Here is a 12,486-nt window from a genome sequence, read left to right as displayed (position 1 = left end):
TGAAATGCATCTTTGCATGCCTAGTATCTGGGACACAGCAGGACTTCAAAAGAGCTGCTGAAAAAATGCACATGTTCTGTATTTTTCCATAGCAATGCTACTTTTGTAATAAATGGCATCAATTTATCAGACAGTGGGTCTGGAAATGAATGTATTATTTGGCATTGGCAAAAAAGCAAATCTTTGAGTCAAATCCTTTGAATTCTACCTCATGGTACCCAAAACAATAACCCTACAACTTTTCCCCTACTGGAATTCTGTGCAGACCAGGTGCCAAGGATAATCAGTATCACTGCATCATTTCATATTGCTGCTGCTGCAAAACAAAAATGTCTTTTTTTTTCAACTTCAAGTGAGCAATATGCTACCTTCTATTTTAGACTAATAGGAGCAAAGGTAACAAATGTAGCATGGGATAAAGGTGGTAGGGATGGCAATATAAAGGCTCTTGGGGATAGAGAGCCTAAGAAAGAAGACATGAGAGAGCCTAAGAGAGAGAGAAGACATTAATGAAATAGATTCCAAAGTATAACCACCTTTATCAAGGTTCTATAATACAGCTTGCCCTTCCATGGAAACCACAGGAAAGGTGTGATTCATTGCCTCACAAAAGTTTTTTTTTCTTCTCAAAGCTTATTAATGCGGTGGGTGAGCATGCAAGTGTCATCTGATGAGCGCACAAACTAATGTCATTACAAATTAGTTCTCTTCAGTCTGTCCTCCCTATTGCATCAGTCATACCGACACTGACAATCAGTCATTCATTCTTTCATTGAATAAATAATAATGAAACCCTGCTCTGTGCCTAGTGGGGTTTTAAGTGCTATGGATACACAGGCAAAAAAGGATGAAACCCTTGCTCTCAGGGAGTCTATATTTAAATGGAATCAACAAACCTATAATGTATAACATAATGTCAGTTAATGGTGAGTACCATAAAGGTGTGAAGCAAGGTCAGGCACAGAAAATGGTGGTTTGAATGTAGGTGCACACGCCATTTGAGGAAGGCAATTGTGTTCAGCAGCCTCCAAGATGCTCCTAAGGATCTCCTGGTAGTCATACCCTTGTAAAATCCACCCACAGTGTAGTCAACTTGGACCTACTGACTTCTAACAAACAGAATACAGCAGAAGTGATGAGATGCCCTTCTGAGACTAGGATATAAAAAGACCATGGCTTCCTTCTGAGTTCTTTTTCTCTTTCCTGGATCACTTGATCTGGGGGAAACCAGATGCTATCGCATGAGGCAACCCCATGTGAATGAACTTAGACATGAAATATCCCACAGTCAAGTCTTGAGATGATTGCAGCCCAGATGACAGTGATTGTAGTCTTGTGAGATCCTGAGTCACAATCATCCAGCTACAGTCCAACCAGATTCCTGACCCACAGAAACTGTAAGAATTTTTTTTTTCAGCCACTAAATTTTAGGACAATTTGTTATACAGCAATGGATAGCTCATACAGTGGTCAAGGATGGTCTTTCTCAATAAATAATGTTGAAAAGGCACAGGCCATGTAAAGATGTAGGTAAAAAGCAAAGACCAAGGCTCTGAAACAGGAGCAAGTTAGGCATATATCAATATGAAAGAAGTGAGAAGGCAAGTATGGCAGACAGTCACAGGTGATGTGGACAGAGGCCAGTTGGAGCAAGCCAGCCTTGAGGACTGCCGTGGATAATGAGGCATAACCAGTACTATAAAGGCTACAATTCCAACCACCATTAATTGGCTTAAACAATAATCAATATATCGTAACAACAATAATAGCAACAGCTAATATTTGTGCATTTAAATATACAATACTAGGCATTGTCCTAAGTGCTTTATTTCACTTAGTCTTCACAATAACCCTACAAAGTAGGTATTTCTATTAGTCCAATTTTACAGATAAGGAAACTGAGGCTTATAAAGGTTAAGTCACTCTCCCACACTCACAAGTTAGGAATGTGGGAGACAGGCCCTCTGACTTGAGTCCTTACCCTTCACCTCCACACAGTATTGTCTTGAGAAGCCCTTAAACAAAAAGCCTCTTTCACCCTTGAAAAAGAAAACAAACAACACTCAAACTGTTGTTTAAGCCACTTGGTGGTTCAGTCTGTCTGATTAGATGCTCCCAGCAGTTTGATTTTCTCTTGGAACCCTTTTAATAGCATTGTTTGAGGCATTACATACAATTTTTCTGAGGTCTGATCCAGGTTAGCATGGTAAATTTAGAAAACAGGTAGCTTTTCTTTTGGACATATTTTAAGTGCCTTGTATAACAAATATATTAGTATGATTAGATAAAATTATCAACAAATATATTTTATGCAATTTTATGCTTAGCTGACCTAGCATAAGTCCTGGCTTCCTACCAATATTCAGATATTTTGTTTTTATTTATTTACTTAGTTTTAGAGAGAGGGGAAGGGAGGGAGAAAGAGAGGGAGAAAAACATCACTATTAGAGAAAAACATCCATTAGTTCCCTCTGGTACACACCCCAAATGGGGACCAAACCAACAACCCAGGTATGTGCCCTGATGGGGAATCGCTTTTCAGGACAACACCCAACCAACTGAGCCACACCAATCAAAGCAATATTCAGATATTTTGGCACCAAACCAGGTACCCATTTGCTATAGAACTTGCTTTTCCTTCCTGCTTACCCTTTGCCTTAAAGCTCAAGAATATAAATGTTCCATCAGAATATTAATTTTTGTGAAGATGAGAAACCCACTCTATTTACCTTTGATTTTTATCTAGATCCTATTAATAGGAATGCTATTTTAAACTATCTTAAAAGCAATGACCTTGGCATACTGATAACATTCCATACTGGGGTCCACAAATTTATATTCTGCTGCTTGGGCTAGATATAACAAAAATAATAAAGGTTACTAAAGTTTTTTTTTGTTTTCAAGTTTTCACCTAGAAGAAAATAAACAAAACCAGCTTGTGTGACACAGTTAATGACATTAATAACAATAGCTAACACTGATTGAGAGCACATGGGAAAGATAATAGCCTAAGCACTTTGAATATATTTTCTAAATTAATAGGCATAGCTTCCCTACGTGGTATTATTGTTATCTCAATCTTACAGATGAAGAAACTGAGACACAAAGAGGTCAAACAGCATGTCCAAGGACATAGAGCTAAAAAGTCTAAGGCCAAGACCCAAGCAATGTGATTTTAATAGAGCAACCTCTTAGCTCCTATACTACAGGAGCAGTTATTTAGCCTGAAAAGATGTGCAGGATCCCAAGCACATCAACTTCTGCTTCTAAGAAAGATAATACTTTTCTCAAGAATACACACAAAAAAAGCGCCAGTTAAAATAAACTCAACTACCCTAATACATGTGTATATTAGCCAATCCAAAGCTCCTACAATATCCTAGTGTCTCACACAGAAACTCAATATTCCTTTTTATAATTATTAGGTGAAAACATAAGATTAAAAAGTGATAGAAATCTAGGTACTAATAAAACCACCCATACACAATGCTGAAAGTTTATTCCTTTAAAAAGTTTCGTAATTTTGTTTTTTCTATGCTAAATAATCTAGGTTTATGTTTTAGAAAATTCTGGGCAGGTGCTCCTTTATTCTTGGTCTCTCTGTTATTCCTCTGTTCAAATGCCACCTTTTCAGAGAGGCCTTTCTTAACTACTCAATGTCTCAATACCTTCTCACCCTCATCATTCTTTTACTTCCCATTTATACCATTACCTTAAATTACATTATATATTTATACATTTCTTTTTTATCTCTGCCATTAGAAAATAAACTGCATGTGGGCAACTTGTTTTGCTGTATCTCAAAATGTGTCTCAATATGGTATGTTTGGTACATACCATATGTATGCTGTATCTCAAAATGTATCTCAATATGGTATGGCTCAACATTATTTATGGAATGAATGAATGAAAAAATGAATGAGGAGAGCAAGTTGGTGAAAGCAGATAGTCATAAAAGTCAGTCAGCTTACTGCCCTGACTGCTTCTTCCCATCTCTAACTTTCACATCTGAAGCCCTGGATTCATGTCATTATCTAATATGTGAATTCTTCTGACATGGGTGGGGAAATGAGCTAAGTAAAGGTGGCTGCACTCTCTGGCTCCCATTAGCAAGGAGAGGTTGGGGTGGAGATAGTAAATCCTGCTATTCTGGTTTTGGTTTTGAGGGGATGGTAGGGAAACAGAGGTCAAAGATATTTGTATTGGGCCATTTTCAACCATTTCATTACCTTTACCCCTATACAGAATCTGTCTCAAAGTCATTTAAATTCTTTTTTAGTCTTTTTTTTTGGTATTCATCCTTTTACCTCCATTTCTGCAACTCTGCCTCCTGACATTACTCTTGGACTATTACAAATGCCCCCTAATTCACTGCTGTCTCCCAATGCTTCCTTGCACTCATCCATTCTGCACAAGGCATGGGACAAAAAAAACAAAACAAAACACAAAATCTTTATGGAATTTCGCAGCTCAAGAATTTTAAATGGCTCCTTGACACTGGGAAAGAGTAAACCATTTATCCTGGAACACTATTTTACAAGTCTGCCAACTTCAACACACCATGAATTACTAGAAAGCAGGCTATGCCTGTTTTGTTCGCTATTTCCAGTGCCTAGCACAGTGGTGGCAGAGGGCTAGTCATGAATCAATCTTTGCTTCAATAATGTCTCTCAGTGAGACACTATTCTGTGTTTAGCACCTAATACTCTACACTGAACATTACAGTAGTTCATCATAAATGCATTTTTTTTCATGTGTATAACCTGTCTTCTCTCTCCAAAACCACGTAAGACTTTTTAGGACAGACCCATTTTATATTCTTTTCTCTACCATTTCTCAGGACTGTGCTACTACTATGTACCTATTTGTTGTATAGAGATCTAATAATGTAGGTTTGGAAGAAATTTCATTATGGAAAAAAATATAGACAGCACATTAACCCTACTGGCACAGTATAAAGTTTCAAAATAGCAAAAGAAAAACCAACATTAAAATGAGCTCAAAGAGCTAAATTTGGGATCTTTGTAAGTATTTGAAAGCAGACTAGTGGACTCAGGTAAACTTCGTAGGAGCCCTGTTGGAAGGATTTTACAAAGATCGTCTTTAATTTTAAAATTATGCTAACCAACCACAAATGATGACTTTTGTCTAGTGATCTGGAGACTAGCTACAATTTTAATAACATGTTTAAGGGAAACAAAAAGAAGGCTGGGGAATTGTGGGTCATAGAACTTGATATGCTCTCCTATTTCCTGAAATGTAAGATACTCTGGGTCAGAATGTACTGAATGGACTTTTTATATATACACCTTTTTATCTCTACAGAGATTTTGTAGGCACCTGTGTGTTACACCAATTAATTAGAGCATTTAGATGTTATAGCTATATGCAATTTATAAATAGTTCATAAAATGCTTTGAAAATAGAAAATGCTAGATGAGCTCTCAAATGATTATATATAAAAAGCCTATGGTAGGTAATCATTTAATTTAATAACTGGTTCCTTAAAAGGCATAGTACTTTATAGCTAAACAGAATTTCTGATCTTGAATCATTAATATTAGTTTATTTAGAGTAAAATGCTATTAGCAAATTAGAGATACTGATCAAGTTATTTTCAGTTTAGATTGATATTATTCATATTTCCATCCTTTCATAGACAAATTCAGCCTTCTCTCAGGTCCTTGCCAATTTTATGCAGATTCCCCCCACATATACACAACTCTTTGTTATTCTGCCTGCCTTACCCTCAGTTTTTCTTTTTCTTTTCACCTATTTGCCCTCAGGTGTTTTATATGAACCTGTGATTTTATGACAACCCTAAACAGTTTCAAGCCAGTATGTCACATGATCAATGACAATAAATCCTTTTAGGAGCAATGAAGCCATGAGATGCAGCCAGTGGTCACCACTGGGCACTGTCATTGATCACTTCAGCCTACTAACTATCATCATTCCATAGTTCTACATCTACTAATTGAACTTTGCTTTCATTTCCTGACAAGTCTTTATTCAGAGGCATTAAAATTCAACATAATTCTATTTATCATCCCCACAGGACTACTCATAAGCAAAATTTTAGAAAAGACAAAGAATTTTTTGATCATTTCCCACTTACCCCTTAAGGACTTTCCTACATCTTCACTGGTTTTCCAGAATCTTTTCTATCACTCTAGGAAAATGCTCTCTATGCTTGCCCCATGACTTTGATCTTTCCTCATCCCTGCTGTCATTTAAATTTAGCTCTCCAATGTCCCACATTGGACATTGTTTCTTCTTTACTGAAAAACCCAAATAAAGTCATTCTTCTGTAAAGTGACTGTTAATGTGTAACTGTAGGCACTAAATTAATGCTGCCTACTGCCTAACAACATTCCTGCTAAATCCAATTAATATTTTTCAATCCTTATGTTCAACTCATTCAACATCACTCTCCTTCTCTGAGAGCCCTGGCTTCCACAACTCTACTTTCTACAGGACTTCCTACTATCTGACTGGTTGCTACTTTTTTAACCCAAACTTTAAACACTAGGCATGAATAAGGCTTGGTGTTGGGCCCACTTATTTCCCACACTTGAACTTTTATGGATTTACATCACCTTTACGCAAGAACTAACTAAGTTAATCTCTAGCTTCGTTAGATCTCTTTCATGGCTTCCAACTCACCTATCTACTATCTACCATGTTCAGGATGGAACTTTTGAGTTCAGTCACCTCCATCTTCCAACCTATTTTCCCTCTTAAGCTTCCCATTTCAGTCATTTGGCCTCAAACCTAGGTAGAAGTCATCGTTCTGTTTCCTCACCTTCCACATCAAATTCCTGAGGTCTACCAATTCTGTACAAATTTGGTTTAAAAATACATCCCAAATCCACCCTCTTTTCTCCATTACTAGCTTACTGCCCTTCCAGGCTGTGCCACCTCTTGAGTTTCTGCTTTTACACTGGCCTCTCTACAAATTAATTTCCCCACACTATAATCAAAGTATTCAGATGCCATTACCATTGTACATAAAACCCAGCTCCGTACCACTCCAGCTCTTCTTCCCATTGAATCCATGCTACAGATATACAAATCTTCTTTCAATACATTTAATTCCCCAAATCACCCATTTTCTGCTTCAGGACCTTTGCACATACTATTCCCCCAGAAAACTTTTTTTCTCCTTTTTGCAGAACTAGCTCCTTCTCTTCTATAATGTCTGGAAGATATTCCCTGACTTCCATATCTAAAGCAGATTCTCCTCTCATGTTTTCTACCATATATTTAGTCCCACACTGATACAACTTTTAAAAATTCCACTCCTTTTATCACATATGCTCCATGAGAACAAGACCTGTGTCTCGTCCACTAGCAAATCTATCTTGGGGCCTGTTATATGCCAGCTGCTCAATAAATGCAGAACTGTAGCTACCTGAAGAAACTGACTGCATGTAGGAAATGCAAGCTCCATGGCAGGCTAGTAGAAGAGGTCTGATATGAGTTCACTACATATCAGGCACTGCGCTGCAACTAAGTAAAATGGTAGGCAATGTAAGTACTAACAATCACATAGTAAATCCAAGACTAGGAAAGACTATAATGAAAGCACAGGTAAGTACGCAAACTAGTATGAAGAGTCTAACATGTTAAGTTCTTACCTACACCACAGTATGGCAGAGGTTAAGAGTACTCCAGAAAGAGGGACTAACATAAATATAACCCCAAAGCCTGAGTACTGGAGTGTGGAGTGCTCAAGTTCACAGGTTGACAGATATTTAAGGTGAATTAAGAGTCAAGGTGGAGGACAGATATGAGACAACATTTAAGAGGTAAGTAGGACAGCTCTTACACGTGATTCACTACCTTAAGTTTTAAAAAAAAAAAAAATCCTTTTCCCCACATTGAATTTTCTTTCTCCCTGTCCTTACTTTCTCTCAAATACTGCTTCTTTTATGTAACCCTGGACTATACTTAGATATCCACCTAAGGACTGAAAAGGTAATCTGGCCATCCCAGTAATCTTCTTCTCTAATATAATTAAACTCTCTTGACCTACTTAGGTCATTTCTAACTAAATATTTTATTAGTGTCCTGAAATTAAAGCAGTAAACTGATAGCTATCCTATAATTATCAAAAAGATGGAGCCCCCTGGCTGGCGTAGCTCAGTGGATTGAGCTCGGGCTGCGAACCGAAGTACTGCAGGTTCGATTCCCAGTCAGGGCACATGCCTGGGTTGCAGGCCACGGCCCCCAGCAACCACACAGTGATGTTTCTCTCTTCTCTGTCTCTCTCCCTCTCTCACCCCTCTCCCTTCCCTCTCTAAAAATAAATAAATTTAAAAAAAAAAGATGGAGCCTGATATTACCTAAAATTCTCATGTGAAACCAGAATTCTCACAATTCTTTCAAATTAATCCCCACCCTTGCCCAATGACCAATCACAGCAAAGGATAAAAAACATGTAGCAAGAGGACAAGTCCTTCCCCCCAACTCCCATCTTTCTTTCCTGTTTTCCCTTAAAAAAAAACACCCATAGTATCTGTACTCATGCTCTGTTGCATGTCTTCCTCTTCCCCAGTCACAGCCATGAATGCACATTTCTTTTTAATTCCCTTAATAAAAGTCCCCTGCTTTTCTCATAGTTTCCTCTCTTTCAATGCTGGCTCAATTAAAGTTTAAAAAAATGCTAATACCCCTAGTCAACCACGAGGACCAAGGAACAGAAACCACTCAAATTAGTTTAAAGAGGGAATTTATTAGAAGGATACAAAGGTTATGGCAGGGAATCTAACAACTGTGATGGTGATAAGATAGTATCACACCTTTCTGAGGGACAGATCATGTTGCAATCAAACTTCTACTTCCTTCTGGGTTTTGCAAGATCACGAAGAAAATATGTTAGAGGATGTTCCTCCCTGTATGATGCACAAGGGACTAGAATGTGGATTCACTTCTGCTTGCTTTCTGGTCCTTATATTCCTTTATGCTGGCCTCAAACTTGTCAAGCACATGTTGGCAGACATTCATGAGCTCATTCAGGCCTCTCTGAAATGGCTCAACAGCTGGAAGAGCTCCTCGAGTCTGAATGCGTAAATTAATTTTACTCTCTGAAGGATGGGTTGTAGTGTAACCACAAAATTCCACTTCCGGGTTCTTCATGATCATGTACCGAAGAGAATTTCCTAGAGTATGGTCCTCCTCGTGCAAAACAAATGTCACACAGTGTCTATCTGTTCCAGCTGCCTGGACCATTTCCAGGGCTGTCTTCCTCTCGCCTTCAGCCATTGAAGTCTTCAATCCAGACATTTTTCTACACACATATTTTTTATAAAAATGAGATTATACTGAATATTTTATTACTAGCCTTTTTAATTTACTATATCACAATTGTTACACATTCATACTCTAATGCACTCCAATCACACAGAATTATTAGCATTAGCCCCTTATTTTCCTGCCTCCGCATATTCTACCAATAAACCCCTAACTAACCTCCAGTTTCTCCCTACTCCATCTGACCATCCACATGCCTACAGGGGAGTCTCTTTAAAACACAAACTTAAATGTTTGCTAAAATATTCTTTTGATAAAATCACAAGAAAGGATAGGATCAGAATAGGGTGGCCCAGCTAGAGGAAGAAAAGGGAGTTGGAAGGCATAAACAGATTATTGTAAGATTGCAGACTACACATGATCAACGTGCAGGCCCTTTTGAAGGAGGTAAGGAAACTAGTTCGATCGAGAAGAGTCGAGTCAGCAGGAGGGAGAAAAGATAACTCAGAGCACAGACGAGGGACTTGGGCCACAGTTACAGGGCCTTAGGCCTGACTGAATACACAAATACTATCACTTGGGGACAGTGGCCTGGGGCGTGATTTCACACGTTTGCTAGATTTACTCTTGTTCTAATTGGGGATTGGCAGTTTGGGGGTTTCTCAACAACTTATCTTCTTCCCAGAGCGTCTCTATTCAAACACACCCCAGTTTCCTACCCTCTTTTCCCAAGCGGAGGCCCCTCTCCCTCCCAGATGCCCATGTCTCTCTAGTCCCCCGCACTCCCAGTCAGGCCGGGATGCGGCAGAGGCTAAGGCCCCGGCCGGCCGCGGACCCCCCCTCCGCCGCTAGTGCCGGTGCAGAGCGCGGCCCATTCCTCCCGCCCGCCTCCTCGGACGTTACCTCTCCAACTCCTGGTCCTCTTCCATCGCGGGGGCGGTTTCCGGAATCCTCAGGTGGTGCTGACGGACGGAAGGCTCAGCCCCATCACGCGAACCATGCGAGCCAAAGAGGAAGGAAGGAACCACTGACGGAAGGGGCGGAGGACGGAAGGAGGGAGGAGGAGTCACAGCGGCGCCACAGGGCCCATCCACTGGGCGAGACTCGGAGGCTCCGCCCTGAGGCCCCGCCCCCAGCGGGAAGAGGGCGGTAACCAGGCCAGAGCGGCTACACCTGGCGCTTCTGGAGTAGGTCCGCCTTGGGAGCTAGCGGGGAGAGGTGGAACTGGGCTCCAGCCCCAGCCCCAAGGCAGAGACGAGCCTGTGGGCGCCGGAGCTCAGCCCTGGGCACCTTTCTCCAGGTGTAGGCGAAGGGGGTGGGAACTACCTGGCTCTCCCAAATAATCTTCTTAGGGCCCAAGTCCGGCTCCTTTTTGACTTAACTGCTGCTAGACCTGCGGGGGACGGTGTTACTCCTACACAGGACCCCAGCCTTTGGGGGGAGGGGCTTTCATGGGACTATAGGTTTAATCTATAGTTAATACATACACCTTGATGAATTTCACAATAGAATAGAATGGGTTTAAGACGATTTTTAAGTCTTGGTCATTTGAGGGAACAGTGAGAGTTTGGAAGGAAACTTTTCTCTCCCATCGTTTTTCTCCTAGGATCTTTTCTACCCTTGTGGTACGTCCTTCCTCTCTTCGGACTTCCTTTTCCCTTTACCCTTTTAGCTTCTTCAACCTCCTCACCTGCGGAACTTCCCTCACCTTTGTTCTCAGGTGCCCTGCCCCGCCTCGGCAACCTTTCCCTAGACTCGCTCTCAGTCCCTTCTTCCGGCATACCTCTCCTCTCTCTCCGTCCCCTCGCTAATAGTCTTTCCATCCTCGCTCTTCTGCTCTCCTCATCTTTCTCCTCTTGGCCAACCCCTGTCCCTACCTCCCTACCCCAGCTGTCCTGTCGCCCAGCACACCCACACTTTTACTTTCCTGTGCCACCTGTTCTTCCCTGAGCCCCCTAGAGATTCCCTGCTTTCCCCCGCTGTTCCATGCACCTCGCGGCCGAAGACCCGGAGAGCAGAGACACTTCCTGAGCCTGTCTTCTGCGAGGTAAGCCGAAGAACCCCGCGGAAAGCGGGTGGGGGGAGGGCAGGCGGTTCGGGGTGTAGTGGGCTCACTCTAACCCGGGAGTGACGGCCCCGGCTGACCCGCCCCTTAAGCCCTAGGATTGGTGGGTCTGTTCTGTTCCGCCCCCTCCTCCATCTATTCTGCCACCAATTGGTCCAGGTGCGTGTTGGATTGGGTGGCTGGGCCCCGGCGCTTGCCCCCGGGAAGACAGCAGGGGCGGTTGAGAAGTGAAGTCTTGGCCAGACTTTGCTTCTTGCCAGGAAATCTGCAGCGGCGGCGGCGGCGGACGCAGCAGCAGCAGACGCCGCGCTAGCAGCCCCGATTCCCGACTTAGCGGAGGCCGCCTCGCTCCCGGCTCCCTCTGCGGGCCGAGGAGAGCGGAGCTGGCGCTGGGCTGCGGCTCCGGGAGCGGCTGCGCGCCCGGGACAGCCGCGCTTTTCCCAGTGAGTAACTTTGGCCCGCCTAGCTTCGCTCCCTCCCGCCCGGTCCCCGGCAGCCGCCTCAGGTGCGGGCGTCGGTGGGGTGCGGGGCAGCGGTGTACCCAGGAGGCAGCCAAAGGGGCGCCACGGCAGTTCTCTGTGGCTGTTCTCCTCCCTGGTCCCGGCTGCGGGGGACGCGGACCAGGTGTGGAGCTGGCTGCCCTGGTCCAGGAATGGAGGAGATTCGCTGCCCTGCTCCCAGTGTCTGCCGTCCCGCAGGCGCCGGGGACAGCCAGGCGGCCCCCGACTGGTTAGCATTTGATTCTGGCGACGGTGTTGCTGATCTGAGTCTTTGCTTTTTTAGGGAGGGGAGAGGTGGGATTGAGTTATTTCCTGCGTGTATGTTGTCCTGAGTGAGTGTGGTACTAGCTGCCTTACATCGGGTCTTGTTCCCCTGGAAAGGAATGGGGAGAGACCATACCCTCCAACCCAGCCTGTTGCCCATAAATCTCACCTTACCCTTTAGACTAGAGAGAGTGGGAGAGAGATTTGACATCTTCGGGGGGGGGGGGGGGGCGGGGAGAGGGAGATATCAAAATAAGTACATTGATTTGAAAGCAGTCGCAAACAAAGCACCGTTTAGGAAATACATCGCTCGCTTTGCAAAGAAAGCTTTATGCCATGTTTTAGGCGAAGGACTTTTGACTTATATGTAGTGTTTCTTCTGACATTTAAGTTTACATCTAA

The 12,486-nt window shown here is 42.6% G+C and overlaps 3 protein-coding genes across 4 annotated transcripts in view; 1 reads left to right on the top strand and 2 right to left on the bottom strand.

Annotated features, from left to right (window-relative positions):
- LOC114490684 (protein POLR1D) overlaps nt 1-10,274 on the bottom strand; it is a 42,754-nt gene extending 32,480 nt beyond the window's left edge. Inside the window, exon 1 of the mRNA XM_028504728.2 lies at nt 10,159-10,274. Coding sequence (XP_028360529.1) covers nt 10,159-10,184 — 26 coding nt within the window. The 5' untranslated portion in view covers nt 10,185-10,274. The remainder of the gene's footprint in view (nt 1-10,158) is intronic.
- On the bottom strand, nt 8,718-10,272 carry LOC114490682 (DNA-directed RNA polymerases I and III subunit RPAC2). Its single transcript, XM_028504727.2, has 2 exons — nt 10,159-10,272; nt 8,718-9,292 (listed from the first exon to the last, which is right to left on the bottom strand). Exons 1-2 carry the CDS (start codon nt 10,182-10,184, stop codon nt 8,917-8,919), a joined length of 402 nt encoding a protein of 133 aa, XP_028360528.1. The 5' UTR covers nt 10,185-10,272; the 3' UTR covers nt 8,718-8,916.
- Nucleotides 10,275-10,710: 436 nt separating the features above from the next.
- The window catches only part of LNX2 (ligand of numb-protein X 2), an 86,048-nt gene continuing 84,272 nt past the window's right edge, over nt 10,711-12,486 (top strand). Inside the window, exon 1 of one of the 2 annotated variants that reach the window (XM_036018350.1) lies at nt 10,711-11,302. The gene's annotated coding sequence lies outside the window, so the exon portion shown is untranslated. Of the gene's footprint in view, nt 11,303-11,500; nt 11,764-12,486 lie in introns of those variants that run through there. The other variant, XM_028504904.2, reaches the window with a different exon arrangement.

This window comes from Phyllostomus discolor, chromosome 2 (assembly GCF_004126475.2).
Source record: "Phyllostomus discolor isolate MPI-MPIP mPhyDis1 chromosome 2, mPhyDis1.pri.v3, whole genome shotgun sequence".
Lineage (NCBI taxonomy): Eukaryota > Metazoa > Chordata > Mammalia > Chiroptera > Phyllostomidae > Phyllostomus > Phyllostomus discolor.
The sequence above is the reverse complement of the archived record's forward strand: the minus strand, read 5'-3'. Positions and strand labels throughout refer to the sequence as shown.